Source organism: Cnephaeus nilssonii, assembly GCF_951640355.1.
Source record: "Cnephaeus nilssonii genome assembly, chromosome: 18".
Classification (NCBI taxonomy): domain Eukaryota; kingdom Metazoa; phylum Chordata; class Mammalia; order Chiroptera; family Vespertilionidae; genus Cnephaeus; species Cnephaeus nilssonii.
This window is the reverse complement of record NC_137089.1, coordinates 43,155,938-43,173,125: the sequence shown is the minus strand read 5'-3', so window position 1 is coordinate 43,173,125 and position 17,188 is coordinate 43,155,938. Positions and strand designations below refer to the sequence as shown.

Here is a 17,188-nt window from a genome sequence, read left to right as displayed (position 1 = left end):
TCAATAAAAAAAATATATTTTTAAGCAAGTGTTATATAAAGTATTAAAAAATATCCTTACAAACTTCTGGAATTCAGAAAAACTGTTAACAGGAACAATTCACAAGGGAAAAGAAAGCAGAAGTAAAAAATATTACATATTTTCCTTTAGAAACGGGTGATCTTTCTGAGGACGGTTGCCTCCTATCCCTTTTGTTTCTGTCCCACTTGTCACTGGGGTCCAGCACATTTGTGGACAAATGAGGACAAAGACACATTTGTGTATTCATAGAGCAAAATGTGTGTCAGTACATGTAAATTTTAAAATATACTAATTTTTCATTCCTACAAATACAGAAAATTCAGTTCATAGGTATTTCTCAAAGAACATAGCGTGAACCAAATAAATGGTTTACATTCTGACATAAAAAAGAAAGAACTAAAATCTCTACACACTGATATCAATGACTTCTCGAATTGGTAGCCCTCACTCTCCCCGCCCAAGGTCTTTAAATCTCTATCTAGTTCATCATTCCTTCCTTCTTCCTCTCTCAGGGGTTACCTGTGCTTCTCAAAGGTCAACAAGTATAGTTACACTCTTATTTCCGTCCCCTTCTGCCACTAAGAAGAGCTTCCTTTCCAGGTATCCCTTCCCAATGCAGTGCCGTCAGTCGCTGTGACAGTATCTCTTTTAAGACTGTGGCTGCTGGAACCAGTCTACCTGAGTTCAAATCCTGATTCAGTTGCTACTGTGACCAGCTATGTGACCATGAAGAAGTTAAATAAGCTTTCATTGCTTTAGTTTCCCCATCTTCCAAATGGGCATGATAAGAGTACCTACCTAATAGGGATATTCTTAGAACTAAATGTTATTATACTTAAAGAACTTAGATTATCTGCCATCTAGTAACTGCTCAGTAATATTAGGACTACTAATGTTCTCACTGAAATTGTAGCCAGAGCGAAGCGGAAATGAATAAGGAGCCATGGGAAAGGGATAAAACTGTGTAATATTCTTTAAAGCAAAAGGCAGAAGGAGCTGCCAAAGGACAAAATAAGAACACTTAATGTGCTCCCACAATTAGTGAGGCCGTGGGCTTTCTGGAGAACCTGTCAGTTTTCCTGAATCATATCCTGTTCCCCGAACCTTTGATTAGTCATGTGTACATTCAGAGCTGATTTCTGTGCTTGTTGACGAGTCTTGCACAACATCATCAAAGGTTTATTATCTCCAGGGACTGAGAACACGTACAGTGTGCAGGAAGAGATCCCTGTGATCTACTTTAAAACAAAGTGAGTGGCATTAATGATTAACTCATAATCTTCATCAATTTTTTAAAATAAGTCTTTATATACTATATTCTCTCTGTGTGTCTCTCTCTTCTCTCTCTCTCTCTCTCTCTCTCTCTCTCTCTCTCTCTCTCTCTCACACACACACACACACACACACACACACACACACACCCAATTTGTTCCAGGGTTGGAACAAAATAAATATAGGTAGGTCTCCCTGGATGAGCACTGAAAACATCACTGTAATAATGCCATTCTGCTTTTTTAATCAACTAACACATGGGACCTGAATAGATCCACATCCTTCTACACCCACCGACAAATAACCAAATGGTTCACTTTTTGGAAAAGTGTTAGCATACATTAAAAAAAGAACATAAATTTCAATGTACTTCTGTATCAATGATTGTCCAATAAGTTATCAATTCCTACAAGAAGGAATAAAATGACCTAGCACATGCTACAGGAACTTATAAGCACATATTATACCTGAGAGTCTCTTTTGAAACATATTATCTAGATAAATGTTGAAAAAATTAAGCAATTAGAAAGACAGTTTTGCATTTATGACTTTAAGATGCTAATTCTATCTCTGTGTTAAGAGTTAATACTCTAAAAACAAAATAATTATTCATAAAGCCCACCTTAATTTTCTTAGAGAATTAAGAGAGCCAAAGACTATATTTCTCTGGGAATAAAAAGCTATTTATAATTTCCTCTTGGACCTATTTTAAGGAATTTGGTTATGAGGCTAGAGAGTCTCTTCTCAGGGAACACTCACCATGGAAAAATCCAAGTGAGTTTTTTAATTACTTAATCTGCTAATAAAAATGATAATAAAACAAAAAACAAAAAACAAAACAGAACTTGCTTTTAGCCAAATTATTTCTCAAAAGACATTGTGGGCGGAGCCTCTGTAGAAAAGTTGTGATAGTCTCCCATAGCTAATAGGAGAGAGTGTGTGTCCCTTCTAAAGTATTGGGCAAGATCAGTTTACCCAATAAAATAACTTCTGAAAACACATACTGATGTTCGCAGAATTCCCACTTTGGCATGTTAATCTTATTTCAGAGAACACTATTTATTTGGTGTAAAAATGTGAATCATTCGTTCCCTCGGCCCCCAGGTCTGATGTCACCTACTCTGTCCCTCGGTGCTAAGTGCTGACAATATGTAGAATTTAAGGAAAAGCCCGTGTAAACCGACTCTCTTTCAGGGGTTATGGCAATTAGACTTGCTACCTGACTTCCCACAGTTGAACAATGAATGATTTTAGGCCCTCGGGACATATGCTAGTGTTGTTCTCAGGCCTGCCAAACGAATGGTTAGAAAGATTTAAAGTCTTTGAAAGACACTGCACGGTATAATTATCACAACATCCTTGTGTGCTTCACACACGCCAGCTATAGGCTTGGAGCTTCTCTACTGAGAACACTCCTGTCATTTCAAAAGGAAGACTATTCTTACTTTCCAATAAAACCAGATTTCATTCATGAGTGTGGCCCATTGCAGCAGTGGCAATGATGGGCAGTTTTTTGCATGATCAGGTAGCCAGCATCTGGAAGGCAAGACTTCCCCAAACATCTCGAAGTTAAGTCAATGTAAATAGTTTTAACAAGATCTGGGGCTCTCCATCGGACAAGTTAGCAAGATTCTAAGAAGAGGGAGGAAGGCAGTGCATTAGAAACATATGGTCGGTAGGAAATTTCTGGAAACGTACACCTAAAGGGACCCAATGTAAAAGTGAAAGATAAAAGTAAAAAAAATATATAATAATAGCTCTAGCCAATGTGGCTCAGTTGGTCAGGCATCGTCCCGTGTGCACCGAAAGGTTGCTGGTTCGATTCTCAGTCAGGACACATGCCCGGGTTTCAGGCTCCATCCCTGGTCAGGGGCGTGCAGGAGGCAGCTGATCAATGTTTCTCTCTCACTGATGTTTCCATCTCTCCCTTTCCCTTACTTCCTTCTCTAAAATCAATAAAAATTTTTAAATAATAATAATTCACAATGAAATAGTTTTTTATTAAGTTCTCTAGTAACTATCAATTGACTAGTATTTCCTCTAGTCATTATAAGGATGCCAGGGAAAGGGAAGATGGGCTCGGGTTCTGGGCAGAGAGCAGGCCGTGTGGGTTGTGTGTGTAGTAAGTTAAATGCTGAGCGGGGCACATTCCCGCCCACAGGTCAGCAGGGTACCATTTAGTACATTCCTGCTGGCGTACCCTGGTGACCTGGATGAAGGAATGCAGCTTCCAAAGGTGCTTAACTGGCAAGCACTGAGGGCTCAGGTGTAGAAGTGATATTCTATCAGTCCTTTCTATTTAATAAACCCAACACCCCCAAATGCCAATGGAAGGAATCTCCTTTCAAGTGAAAGGATTCTGTCGTGACAGGAAATATGCAGGTGACAATTTTAATCAGCAGTTTCTCCTTCCGGCTTGTAGAAGTCCAACAAGTCTAAGTTCATCATTCCAGTACCCGGCAGTCATGGATGCAAACCCCTCAGGCCAGCTCTTAGGTTCCATGGCACCTGCAGCATCTTTAAGGGAATGTGCTAACTTGAACGAATAAAAGTGGGCTCCAGAAGGATTCAGCCTTAGAGGAAAAGTCTGCCTCTGCACCTCCCGGCCTTCCTCTTCCTTTCCCACCCCCTGGTCTTCCCTTCTCCAAGTACAACCGGAAGTGTTTCCACTAGCAGAGGCTCAGAATGTAGGCTGGGTGCGGAGGGAGAAGGCAGCCCAGGGAGACTCCAGCACAGGCTCCGTGAGGACTTCAGCAAGGCCTTTGGCTCTGAATCTGTCTCCTCAGATGTGCAAATGGGAGTGACAACATACCACCGTTCGAAGAGGAAAGAACGGAACGCACACAGAACGTTTAGCGTATTATGACTGTCGCTACAGGTTGTCTCTTCAACAAGTTGCGGCATTTTAAAAGGTGATAAATGGATAAGCCAATGACCAATATGCCTTCGATGTTGACAGACTGGCATCAGGAGGAGGAATATTTTGGGTAAAATTCTTGTTGCTATCTCATAAATCATATGTAGTCAGTCAATAGCCAACTCTGACTATCAAGGAGGCTCTGCTTGACACAGGACACATAATGATAGCCTTGAAAAAAATCTACATTTTAAAAGTTTAAAAGCTTTCTTCCCAAAACAGAGTCAAGTGATACAGTTGAACCTGTCAATAGCTCATTTCTTTCCACCTCAGCTCTGCATTGCACTAATTTTATCAGCAGATATCCAGACACAAAGAAATATTCAACTCTCACCTTTCTCTACAGTGCCAGTGGCCGGCAAACTCATTAGTCAACAGAGCCAAATATCAACAGTACAACGACTGAAATTTCTTTTGAGAGCCAAATTTTTTAAACTTAAACTTCTTCTAACGCCACTTCTTCAAAATAGACTCGCCCGGGCCGTGGTATTTTGTGGAAGAGTCACACTCAAGGGGCCAAAGAGCCCCATGTGGCTCGCAAGCTGCAGTTTGCCGACCACGGCTCTACATCAATCCTTAAAAATTGCTTAATGGGAAAATATAACCCTAACACTTATTCCTTAAGCAACAAGGAGAGAGAAATGTACATTCTATGCTACCTAATATTTCCAAAAAAAGAAAAGTTTTAGGAAGATCTGAATCAATAATTATTGAGAGTATGGTCACAGTAGACTTTTGCATTTGCATATACACATTCAATATTGTAAGTTTTATAGTCGAGCCCACAAAAGTAGGTTTCCTTAAAATAAGAAAGCTAAAGCATTAGTAAAGATGGCAAAACCAAGTAAAATCAAATGTTGCCACACACAGTTTTTATTATCAGGGATAATACCAGCACAGGTCATTATAAAAATTGTTCTTTAAGCAGAATTCTCACTGACAGTATTATAAACGAAATTTATAACAGATTCTCCAAGTGTCAAACTAAATGAGCAGCTCTACAAGGTGGTTGACTGAAGTTTTAATCTGACACATTTTGCATTCTTAATTAAGTGGTTTTCTTCTTCATTTTCTAGGCAATGCATCAGTAGCATCATCCTTGTGCATGATAAATGATGTACATGTTCCAACTAATAGAAAAGCTCTATGCTGTCCTCACATTCCCACCATAACACCTGCCTGAAACGGATCAATACCGTCTTGCCTTGCAAGAGGGTGGTAATAGTAAGCTACAAGTGACAATGTTCTACATCTACTGGTGACCCAAGAGAGCAGGCACCCTCAGCCTGTGACAGACCAACCACTGGTGAAAAAGGCACAGGTGCTTTGATGGCTGGTATATGGATTCTACCTTTGATTCTATCCATGTCCCTGCCACATTGGAAGCGCAATGAGTTAGGAAGCATCGTCTTAGAGAACCTGGCTTAAATCCTACCACCTGAATGGGACACAGCACCCACACAAGCAACATTTTAAAACCTGGTGCATAGTAAGTGCTCAATAAATGTCCCCGTATTGATTAGAAGTAAAACTTGGGCTAGCGTTCGAGCATTCTGCAAGCAGAACCTTGACCTTGTGCTTATAACCCACACCACACTCCCACTAGGCTGCAAATCTATAAAGACGTTTCCTTGGGGGAGTGTGGGGGCTGGGCCTCCGTTGTTGATCTTCTTATGAATAAATCATATCATCATAAGCCTTCATGCAATACACTGATAATTTGGGGAAAAGTGCTGTCTAAGGCTTGAATTATCTGAATAATGAACAAATCTCCACGTCTAATTGAACTCAGCCCGAGCACAGGCTCAGACTCACAGCAAACCCGGGGAAGCATTTCCAGTAGAACGCGGGCAGGCCAGATGTTCTGGAAGCAGAACGCGGTCATTATGCACATGCCAGCTCCTCCTCCCTCCACCCCAGGCCAAGACCCTTTCAGCAGCACGAGGCCTGGCTAACATATGCCTCTGGCTGCATCCCCGCGTGGCATCCCGGGACCCACTCGAACACTTCAGCAATTTTCAACAAGCTCCACTGACAGGGCCCATTAAACTGAAGCCAAAGACACACGCAGGGAGGACACGCTAATTATGAGCTAACACCTTGGTCCACATGACCCAAACGACCTCGGGGTTGGTGACCCACAGGCCATTTACCACTTTTGGTGAAACCATACCTATACTTCACAGGCCAGAGCATGAGCTCCAGTTAGACAGAATCCATCACATAAATCTTAAAGTACGAGGTGATGTGGTCTTGAAGTGTAGGGAATGCTAGTGCCAATGTTTTACTGTGTTTCTGCGGTGGGGAATAGTGTGTGTGTGTGTGTGTGTGTGTGTGTGTGTGTGTGTGTGTGTGTGTTTCTGTCTGTCTGTGTGTGTTCCCAAGGAGAGAAACGCAGAAAGCTCTTAGGTGGGGCACTGCCCTCCCTAACCCCCATCCTGACATAATCACTGCACCCCGCACACCCAGGGATTCATCAGAGGAAAAGCAGCCCCTTTGAAATGAAATGCTCCCTGGGCAAGACCTGAAAGTCACTTACACCTTTGGATGCGCTACGTGGCTTTTATCAAAAGGCTTTTTCCCCCTTAATTAAAGGAGTGCTAGTTTTCTGGGGGGAATTAGACATGTAATCTTGCAACAGGGAGTACTTCCCTGGAGAGAAGGGATAAAGTAGTAAGGATCTCAGAAAACCAGAGAAGAGCACAGTAGCGTGCGCCTGCTCTAGGGACAGTTGCACTCTGGGTAGGGAAAGACACGTTGAAAATAAAATTAGCGGCTTCCAGTAACACACTTGGCTCTCTTTAGATTTTTGTCTGGGTGTGTTAACAATTTCACACACTGAATATCATTTTCTCTATCCTTACATGGATGTAAAAAGTTACTAATGCCTGGTCTAAAGTAATCCTTCCAGGAATTGCTATCTATCTATCTATCTATCTATCTATCTATCTATCATCTATCTATCTGTTCATCTTTCTACCTACCTATCTATTTATCTATCATCTATCTATCTATCTATCTATCTATCTATCTATCTATCCATCCCTCTCTATCATCTAGCTATCCATCCATCCATTCTTTTCTATCTATCTCTATCTGTGTATCTATCTATCTATCCATCCATCCATCCATCCTTCTATCTATCATCTAGATATCCATCCATCTTTTTCTATATCTATCTGTCTATCTGTCTGTCTGTCTGTCTGTCTGTCTGTCTATCTATCTGTCTATCTCTCTATCATATGTTTGGATAAAGATTTGGGGTCACTTTTTTCCTAGTGAAATCCAGAGAGGGATTTGGCTCATCATGCAGACTTTCCTGCCCTGGAAATGCAGTGAGAAGTCCCTGTTTGTGCTGGAGTCACTGTGTCAGAACACGTGGCTGTGCCTCGGCAAATGTCAAGCTTAAAAACAGAAGTAGACGTAGTTGATAGGCCTGGCCAATGACACTGCGAGCTGAGAGCATGGGTGATTTATTAGTTGCTACCAGCTAACCAGCTCCTCTGTGTTTGATCTGTGTATTTATTCGTCCTCGGTATTATGCAAGCATGTGTTGTTCTATTATGGAAACTGTTTTCTCAACCTATGCCTTGGTTTTTTACATGAGAATACAATAAAATAACTTGAATTGTGATTACTTTTTTAAATAAATCCTGCAACTGGAATTGAATTTCACACTGCATTTCAACCTTGAAAGGAACATAAATCTGAAACTAATATAAAAAGTGCACAATTTTCCACATTCAGGTTTACGTTTTAGCAACAGAAAAGAATAACTTTTGTTTATCTCTGAAAACAGCTTTCTTCATCTAAACAAATGAGTAGAATCAGTTTGAGGAAAAACCTGTTTTGGTTTCTCAGATACACACACATATTCCAATTTCCTCCGGCACAATGACTTTTATGCAAATGTATCCCACACAATCTCCTGACCTCTTTTACCATCACCCTGGGACAATGACAGTTCCATAATTGCAATGGTACATATCTGGTGTATTTGATTTTAAATTGCAAAGTTGGACTCTGGCCTATTGAAAGGAAAAGCCTTGTGATTCTTTGTTAATTCCAAACCGATCAGGTTATTATTTCCTACCAGTAAAAAAAGAAGAAAAGAAAAAGGTAGGTGAGGCTAATTATTCCATTTTTATTTCCTTGCCACACACTTTTGCCAACGTGGCTCCTTGCAGTTTCTTCTGTGACCCTCCCCCACAGCGGGATTTTAGTTCTTAACCCGGATTCCTTCATCCGTAACATGGATAATGAGAAAACTCCAAAAATGTTCCTTGGGGGAATGTTACACTGAAAGTTACCTAGGACCCAGCCCCACGTGTGTTTCTCTGCTCACCATGGAGACAAGAGATTCATTGACTGCTCTCAGCCAATTTGAAACCCAAATATGAAAACAGCATTATGGAATTCAGACAGACTATTCTGCTTCACTTCTAGCAGATGCAGGCAGGAAAAAAAGCCAGGACAATTCAGCTTTTGACTTTGAACAAGCAAAGCTGTGAACACCTCACTTACAAATACATATCATATCCTAAGAGCAGTGCCAGTGCAGGTGTGGGGAGTCCCGCAGAGGAGGTGGGGGGGGGGGCGGGCGGGGGGGAGGGCAATCAGCTGGCCAGGAACCTCTGGGCCATTCTGAGCCAAGAATAAGTGAAACTGGAAATCGGAAATATCACCCACGTCTTACTTGTTCCTTCGCACCTTGAATGTCTACTGCTAAGTGGTTTTTCATTATATCTTTTTATTGGACTTTAAAAAAAAAAAGTTTGGGATCTTGTAAAGGGAAGACCAAATTGCAATGCATTTTAAAGGGGTTTCTTGAAAACATTTTCCAGCTTATTCATTAGTCCACTATTCATCCTACAAATATTTATTGAGGACTGACTGTGTAAATTCCAACTGACAAAAATTTGTAGAGGAGGCAAAGGCATGAATTGGAAGAGTATGATCAAATGTAATAAAGTGGTTAGCTGAGAAACACTGTTCCTGCATTAGATACAGAGATGGATATGGCCACAGATACAGCCCCTTTTTACCTTGCAACACTGACTGTAGCTCTCCAGGCATTTAGTGCTAACCTCACTTTAAATACACTTTCACACACTAAAAGAAGATTAAGAGCAAGCTGCAGTTTCATTTTATTGTTTTAATTTCCCAGGCCAATTTTGCTTCATCATGAAAATTTCTGGGGGGAAATCAACACAGCACTTCAGAAATTTTTGCTTGAAGAAATGAGTAAGATTTTCTTTAAAACACACACACACACACACACACACAAAACCTCTTTTTTGAAAAAAAAAAAAAGAGAGAGAGAGAGATTCTCAGGAAAATAATACTGCCAAAGAAATGAAGACGGCTTTGCTTGTTTTTGTAGCCATCGTTAGCAATAGACATGAAGGTATTCTTTTTTTTGAGTCCATATGGAAAGATCATCAACACATTCTGCCTCTGGGTCCTTTGCCAAAATACCATAACCCACAAGCCTTCTACCTTAAACATAAAAGGAAAGGTGTTGTTCTGGTCAAATAAAGAAATAATTTTTACTAGCATACGTCTAATGTTAAAGCTGCCTAAATCCTGCCAAATACATTAAAACAACATCTGTAAAACAGATTTTCATTAAATTGATCAGTTTAAAGTTAAGCAGCTAGGCAGATGATGCTTTTATGCTCACCCTTAACCCTTAACCTTTAACCTCCTTTAACTGGAATGAGGACACACACTTCTTTTAGGTAATACAGCAAGAGGTAGCCTATTCAAATCGAACTGACACATGACCACGTTTAAAGTGTTGTCAATCAATATGTTGTCAATAACAAGAAAGGCTGAATTCTCACTGCTCTGCATTTGTCTTATAACTGCTACTTGTCACTTTCCCATAAAGTCTAACTAATTCCCGAAGCAGAATTATGTAAATTAAGCTCTTAATGAAAATAAATTTTACGTAGGAGATTAGTGTCTAATCATTAACTCAGAAACTATTTTAAGTCTAATTTTAATATTTTAGCCAAATTACAAACCATCATTTTTTTTTCCAGACCCTGGTCAATTTGTTAGCTTCTTATTTAAAAGCAATTAATGTTACTTATGAAGCAATTTTATTTTGCTCACACAAGCTGACCAAGCTTGCTGAAATCATTACTGCACTTGAAAACCATCTCTCTCTATCCGATGCACACTGCCTTTGGTCTTTGTAACTCATTTTAGAAATGGCATCCTCAACACATTGCTATTCTGGAGGACTTGTGCAGTTACCAGAAATAAGGAATGCCCCTTGAAGGATGATGCAAAAAAATGTAGCCCAATGGCCCCATATCAAGTTGCAACAGCTCAAATATTTCTCTGTTCAATCTTCTTTTAATTCAAGGTAAGTTTGTTCAAAGTATGCTTGTTTGGTTGCTGGCCATTTTTAGACGCTACAGTATTAGGGAACTTGGGTATTTAAGAGATAAGCAAATAAAGAAGAGTTGGGGGAAATTTTTGTATATGACATAACATTTTAAAGGTAAGAGGACGTATATACCCTTTGGTTCTGAGACCGAAAGTTCTCTCTGCTTGAAAGCCCTCTTTATAAACAAGGGTTTATCTCCTTGGGTTGTTAGCCATTCAAAGACAATATCCAACTCTCCCTTCAAAGGAACTTCCAGACCAACTCTGCCTCCCAGCAAATTGCTCTGCAGACAGTGAGGGATGTCAATTCACACCCGTGGAATGAATGGAAAAACTTAAAACACACATGTCGACATAATCACCAAACAACTAGATTAAATCACTTTTCCTGAGAAAATAAACTGTGCCACTCTACTTCTCTGGAGCTTCCCACATGAGATTAATAAAACAGAAAAATTTGTACATTTATGTCTTCTTTTTTGCAACATGTTCATTTCAAGTGTTAGAGGGGCTGCGTGAATATAAACCCAGTTCATGAATATTCTATCTAGCTCCCAGGGTTGAGATCTATTATTTATACAAACTTAATGTTTGTTTGTTTTTTCTCTCCTCGGAATTCTAAAAGTTTTAATAGGTCAGGTAGCAACAGGGGGGAAAAAAAGTTGACAATTGAACGGCTGTCAACCATTGCTGTAAAATCTATGAATTATAATACAATTAATTCTTGGATTATATTTTCAATACCATCAATTTAGAAGCTTTCCATACGACATCAAAGCCTGAACTCCCCTCAAACTGTGTAACCCAAATCGAATGCTTTCATTATTGATCCGCAGAGCGCCAACATCACAGGAACAATGTTACAAATGCTCCCACCACGTCTTCCGGATTTTACGCTCTGTACATCAATCTAGAGTTGGAGCTTCAACAACCTCAACAAACAGTGCCAGGCCAACCCAAATAAATAATTCCTGCACACGCTCTAGACCACAGTCTACTCTGCTCCGCATGTGTTTATAGTTTGAAGCAGTATTAGAAAAGCCATAGGAGTTACAATCACTGGTTGACTCCTGATAGTATAGTTACCCCTGATTTCTAGTATAAATCAATAGATAACACTTGCAAAATGGATTTTGTAATCATATTTAGAGCTTGTTACAATGACGAATGGTTTGCAATATTTTCTGAATTTTAATGTCCTCTAGACAAAAGAAGTTCTTAATAAGTTACCCAGTTATTCATCATAGAAATGAATCTGTTCCACGTGTTACATGAACCAAGACAATCAAGCCAAACCAGTACACCAGCTGCTCAAAACAAATTAACCAGTCATCAGGATTTACAAAAAAGTCAAGACAAGTTGTGCAATCAATGGTGTTCCTCGCTTGCATGTATTCATTACATCAGCATCAGATAAAAGTATTATTTGCCTTTGAATGAACATTTTTATCCCTGCCACATCCACTGAGGGGATTAAAACATTACTAGCTGGGGAAAAATCATGCAAAATAACAACAGTGTTAAGAAGACTTTCAGCTGATGCTAAGGGAGAGTGTGTTTACTCAATACTGCTAGGTACTTGAAAGAAAAAGCAAAAATGCGCACACAGAGTCACCTTGTCACCAAACAAAAGATGGCACGAGGGAGCACTATTTTTGTCCTCTGCTCCCTGTAACCATTCACACTTAGCCGTGAGTGGTACACTATGCCTTTTTAAAAACCAGTCAACAACACAGCATTGTTTTGCATATGAAAATACTCAGAAAAGTTATTTTATTTGGGAGAAACCAGTAAAGCAATCCATGCCACTGTGACAGATGTAACAGAGACAGATAGCCAACCTTTCAAATAAATTCTCCCGGCGCCCAGATTGCAACATAACATGTATTAACGTTCAGCAGACACTGAACGTGTCCCTTGCCCTTCCATTTTTTTTTTCTTTTCTTTTCTTAACTTGCAGACTTGTGCTCCAAGCTCTGAACAGTTAATTCCCTTCCCACCCCTGTGTCAAGGGAAAGGGATGTCCCCCTTACCTTGTAGAGCTTCAGGGCCGCCTCGTGCCTGTGATTGGTGGTGTGCAGGCGTAACTTATCCACACTGTTGGTGTAGTAGTCACAGGCGTTGCACTTCAGGTGGACGGGGTTGCCAATGGCGATGCACTTGAGCCTCCACTCATTGCTTTTGCCTCCTTCTTTAATGTGAGCCACCAGCTGGTACTTCTGCATGTGCTTGTCGGTCTTGCAGTGGAGCTGGAAGTTGGCTTTGAGCTGCGTGTTGTAGTTACAGAGCTTGCACTGGTAGATATCTCCAATTACAGCCCTCCACTCCTCTTCGGGGAGAGCGCGCTCGCTGCTCACATGCACGCTCAGGGCCTCCAGGCTGTCAGAGGTGAATTTGTTGCACACAGCACACTGGAATAGCTTCAATGCCGGGTCACTGATATAAGGTGACAGCTCTCCTGCAGTAAGGAGGGACAGGTCATCACCCATTAGCTGACCACTGGCAAGCCGGATTTCAGGCGGCAGCTCATTATTTACTACAGGAAGAAAAAAATTAAAAGGAAAAATAGACACTAGAAAACACAGCACACACAAAGGAATCTGTAAAACAAAAGTCTTGACCGGGAATGTGCTTCCTCTAGAGCTTAAACCCATAAAAAGCTGTAATAGGATTGAATCGGGATCAATTACAATCATCCCTTTCAACTTCTAAATGCCCTCACCAGATAGCTTTAATTACTCCTACTGGGCATGATGTCATTCTGAAATTTGTATTTTCGAGGGCAAGAGAGGCGATCGATACCATAACAAACAGCCACGTGCTTGCGATGGAAGAGCCTAGATAAACTTACATAAGCACTAATTGCTATTTCGCAATTTGTCTGAAGCCTGATGAGATCTGGCTAATACTGTAGGCGGGCCGGGAATCTCTTGCCAAATACCTGGGATAAGGTAACGGTATGACTGTTAGCAGTTTAATTACCTTCCATCACAGACACGGAAATAGTTTTCACTAATATTTCATTGAAAATAACGGTCTACCCTTTAGAAGCGCAAGTTTGATATTTGAGGGAATAACTGCCAAAATCAAAGCTATAAGCCTTGCCAGGGTCTCAGCTAATAACGGCAGGCAACTCGGGCACATGCGCGTTTGTTCATCGAGCTGCTGGATGAAGACAAAGTTTGCTAACTCCTCCCAGGCTGCCCTGGACCCCTTAACGGCTTCCCCTACGGAGTTAATTCAGGTTTGAAGGGAAGCCCAAGTGGTTTGATTGTCAGCTGAGAGAGAAATTCCCTTCCAGTCGGCTGTCCCCGATTCGTCTGCACTCACCACTTCATCTGGGTGCATCCCACCAACTCAGATGGTGATGCGGAGCTAATGGGAGTGGAGAAAAGCAGCAACTACTGACCGAGTCCCGGGGCCAGGGCGGCCGCCGTGGCCGGGTCCAGCTGGAAGGGGCTGAGCATCAGCTGGGGGTCGGCAGGGTTCTCCAGCTTCATCCCGGTCAGGCCGATGTTCTGGGCCAGGTAGTACTGGTAGAGCTCCGCCTCGGCCGGCGCCAGGCCCAGGTGCAGGTTATGCTGGATCTGCTTCATGTTCTGCTGCAAGAGCATCATGTTGTGCATGTGCTTTTCGCTGGTCATGTGAATCCGGAGGTTCCGAGCCACGTTGGTCTCGTAGTCGCACACCTCGCAGCGCCAGGTGGGTTTCTGCTTGGGTTTGGACGGCGACGGGGTCCCGCAGCCGCCGAGGCTGGCGCTGGGGGCGGGCGCGGCGTGGCCGAACACCTGCTCGCCGGCGCCGTTCTGCAGGTTCTGCACGTTGTTCAGGTGCTTGTCCGACTGCATGTGGATGCTGAGGTTGCCTTTGGTCGTGGTCGAGTAGTTACACACCTCGCAGCGGAAGGGCTTGTAGCCGCACGTGTAGCTCTCGCCCCGGGCGAGCCGGGGGTGCGGCTGGCCGGTCTTACAGTACACGCACGAGCCGCCGGGCTCGGGGTGCTTCTCCTTCATGTGCGCCTCCAGGGTCTGCTGGTATTTGTAGTGCCAGTTGCATTTGGGACACTTGAGGGTTTTGCACGAGTTCCTGGAGTGCATCATGGTCATGTGGCCGCCCAGGGAGCGCGAGGACCCCAACACCGTGTCGCACTTGGGGCACTCGATGCCGCTGCCGGGGGAGCCGTCCCCTCCGGGCCCCGGGGTGCCGGGCGCACTGGGCGCAAAGCCGTGCTGGTGAGGGGGGGCCGCGCCGTCCTCGTCGCCCCGGCCCGGGTCGCAGGGGTGGGGGGCCCCGGCGCTGTCTTTGCCGGCACCGGCCTCCGCCAGGTCCTTGCCGCCACCCAGGCCGTAGGGATGATGGGCCCGGGCGGCGGCCGTCTGCTTCTTCTTCTCCGGGTCGTCGGAGCCCATCGCGGAGGTGGAGGAGGAGGAGGAGGAGGAGGAGGAGGAGGAGGAAGAGGAGGAGGAGGACGGCGGGCCCTTTTCGATGAATTTTAGCACGCTGGATGATAAAGGAGAAATGCTTTGGTTTAAGAGAGGGAAATCTTTGTTACCAATACCATCGGTGAGTTCGCCTAACACCTCCTCGTCGTCCAGGTCGTTGGAGTAGGCATCCTCCTCGTCCTCGTCGCCGGCCTCGGGGGGCTCGCGTTTGACAGGGCACTGGGCGCCCCCGCCGCCGCCCCCGGGGTGCCCCGCGGGGCTCCCCTGGGGCCGTTCACAGTTGTTCTCTTGGTCTTTGCTCTCGGACACCTTGCTGGGCTCCGACGATGGGTGGCCGAGGGAGACAGAGGTAATCGGGGTGTTCCCCACGAGACTAGACAGCCCCCCGAGGCTCACGTCCGCCTTTGGCATTGGGGTGACCCCCAGCGGCTGCTGCTGCTCCGCGGGGCTGGACGACGACGACGACGAGGCCGCCAGGCCCGAGCTTCCTTTCAAGAAGGCCAAGGCCGGCGGCAGGGCGTCGCCGTTCTCCACGTGGAACGCGCTCCAGAGGCCGCGGAAGGTGGGGTCGGGGCCCATGAGGTTTGTAGTAGAAAAGTGGGGGTACACGGAAGTGGGTTTTTTTGGTTCCAGAAAGCTTATCAGAGGTTCCTTGTCCTTGCCGATCCCCTGGATGATGGCGGAGACGCACTTGTGGCCGAGGAGCTTCTGCTCCTCGTCGTTGAGGGTCATGCGGTGGTCGTGCACGGCGTGCGTGACGAAGGAGCGCGTGTAGCCGAAGGACAGCTTGCACAGGAAGCACATGAGCACGGGCTTCCTCTTGCCGTCGCTCACGCAGCCGTCGAAGCGGGACAGGTCCACGTTGCCGGGGACCTCTTTGGACACACAGGAGTTCCTGGCCGAGCCGTCACTGGCGAGATAGTCCTTCTCCCGCTGGTGCCGGAGGTCGTAGACGCGGAAGCTGTGCAACACAGGACCGGCTCCTGCCAGGGCTGAGGTATTTGGGAAAGCCTGGTCGGCTGCAAACGGTTTCCCGAGGGATGAAGCGATGTGGAAGGTGTTGATGATCTGCGGGTAGAAGGACAGCGGGGCGGCGGCGGCGGCCGCCTGGTCGCCCTTGTCCCCGGCCGCCGCCGCGGTGGCCAGGGAGTCCAGGAACCGGGCCGCCGAGAGCAGCTGGCCGTGCGCCCCGGCCGCCGGGGGCGCGTGCGGCCCCGCGCCCTCCTGGGCGTCCTCGATGATGTAGGCGGAGCCGTCGGGCTGGTACACGATCTCCCCCGTGAGGTTCTCCACGTCGCTGTCCTCCAGCTCGCTGACCTCGCTCTCGGGGTGGTCGTCCCTCAGGACGGGCAGGCGGGCGTTGGGGCAGTGGTGCTCCATGTACTTCTGCAGACTGGGGAACGAGCCGGCGCACTCGTGGCAGGGGATCTCCTTGGCCTTGGCCTTGGCCGCGGCCCCCTGCGTGGCGGAGGCCGCATGCTCGCCGCCCAGGCCCAGGCCCAGGCCCAGGCCCAGGCCCAGCGAGCCGTCCTGGGCGCGCGGCTCCTCGGCGGAGGCGGCGTTCAGGTTGCCATCGGCGGAGCCGTGCGCCCTGTCAGGCTCCATGCCTGCAACTTTCTCTGGCACCTCATTATCAAGTTGTGTCGCTGCACACAGCTTTGATGTGCTCTGCCCATTTTCCTGCCTTGAGATAGGAGGGGAGTCACAGGTTTCCATGGCAATCGCTACATGGGGATCTCATTTCATCCAGCCTGTCAGGGACCTGGATAAAAAATAAGGTGAGAGAAGGCATTTTTATTAAATAATGACACCGCTCACTAATAGCCCATCACTAATTTACGGCAGCTGTAAACCTGACTATCTGCAAAGGTGAGGGGGCGGGGGCGGGGGGGGGGGACTTAAAACCAGCGCACCTATCTATCACACACAGACTTTGTGTAAATGGAGCAAAATAATGCAGAGAGCTATCACAGCCGGGCCTCCACACCCTAGGTGTTTCTGAAGTCGCCATGAGCATTCATCATAAATCTAAAATTCATATCAGTGAATCCGTACTTTTTTCATTCCCCTTTTCTGAAAATGTATAGAATCGACGTAAAGGCTTTAAAAGCCCCCTGTCCGTGACAGACATGGAAAT

The 17,188-nt window shown here is 45.0% G+C and overlaps 1 protein-coding gene across 9 annotated transcripts in view; it reads right to left on the bottom strand.

Moving 5' to 3' along the window:
- ZFHX4 (zinc finger homeobox 4) overlaps nucleotides 1-17,188 on the bottom strand; it is a 365,425-nt gene that overhangs the window by 147,742 nt on the left and 200,495 nt on the right. For 8 of the 9 annotated variants that reach the window (XM_079796736.1, XM_079796738.1, XM_079796741.1 and 5 more), the window contains 2 exons: nucleotides 14,019-16,813; nucleotides 12,643-13,145 (listed from right to left, as the gene is read on the bottom strand). In XM_079796736.1, coding sequence (XP_079652862.1) covers nucleotides 12,643-13,145; nucleotides 14,019-16,767 — 3,252 coding nt within the window. In that variant the 5' untranslated portion in view covers nucleotides 16,768-16,813. The remainder of the gene's footprint in view (nucleotides 1-12,642; nucleotides 13,146-14,018; nucleotides 16,814-17,188) is intronic. The other variant, XM_079796742.1, reaches the window with a different exon arrangement.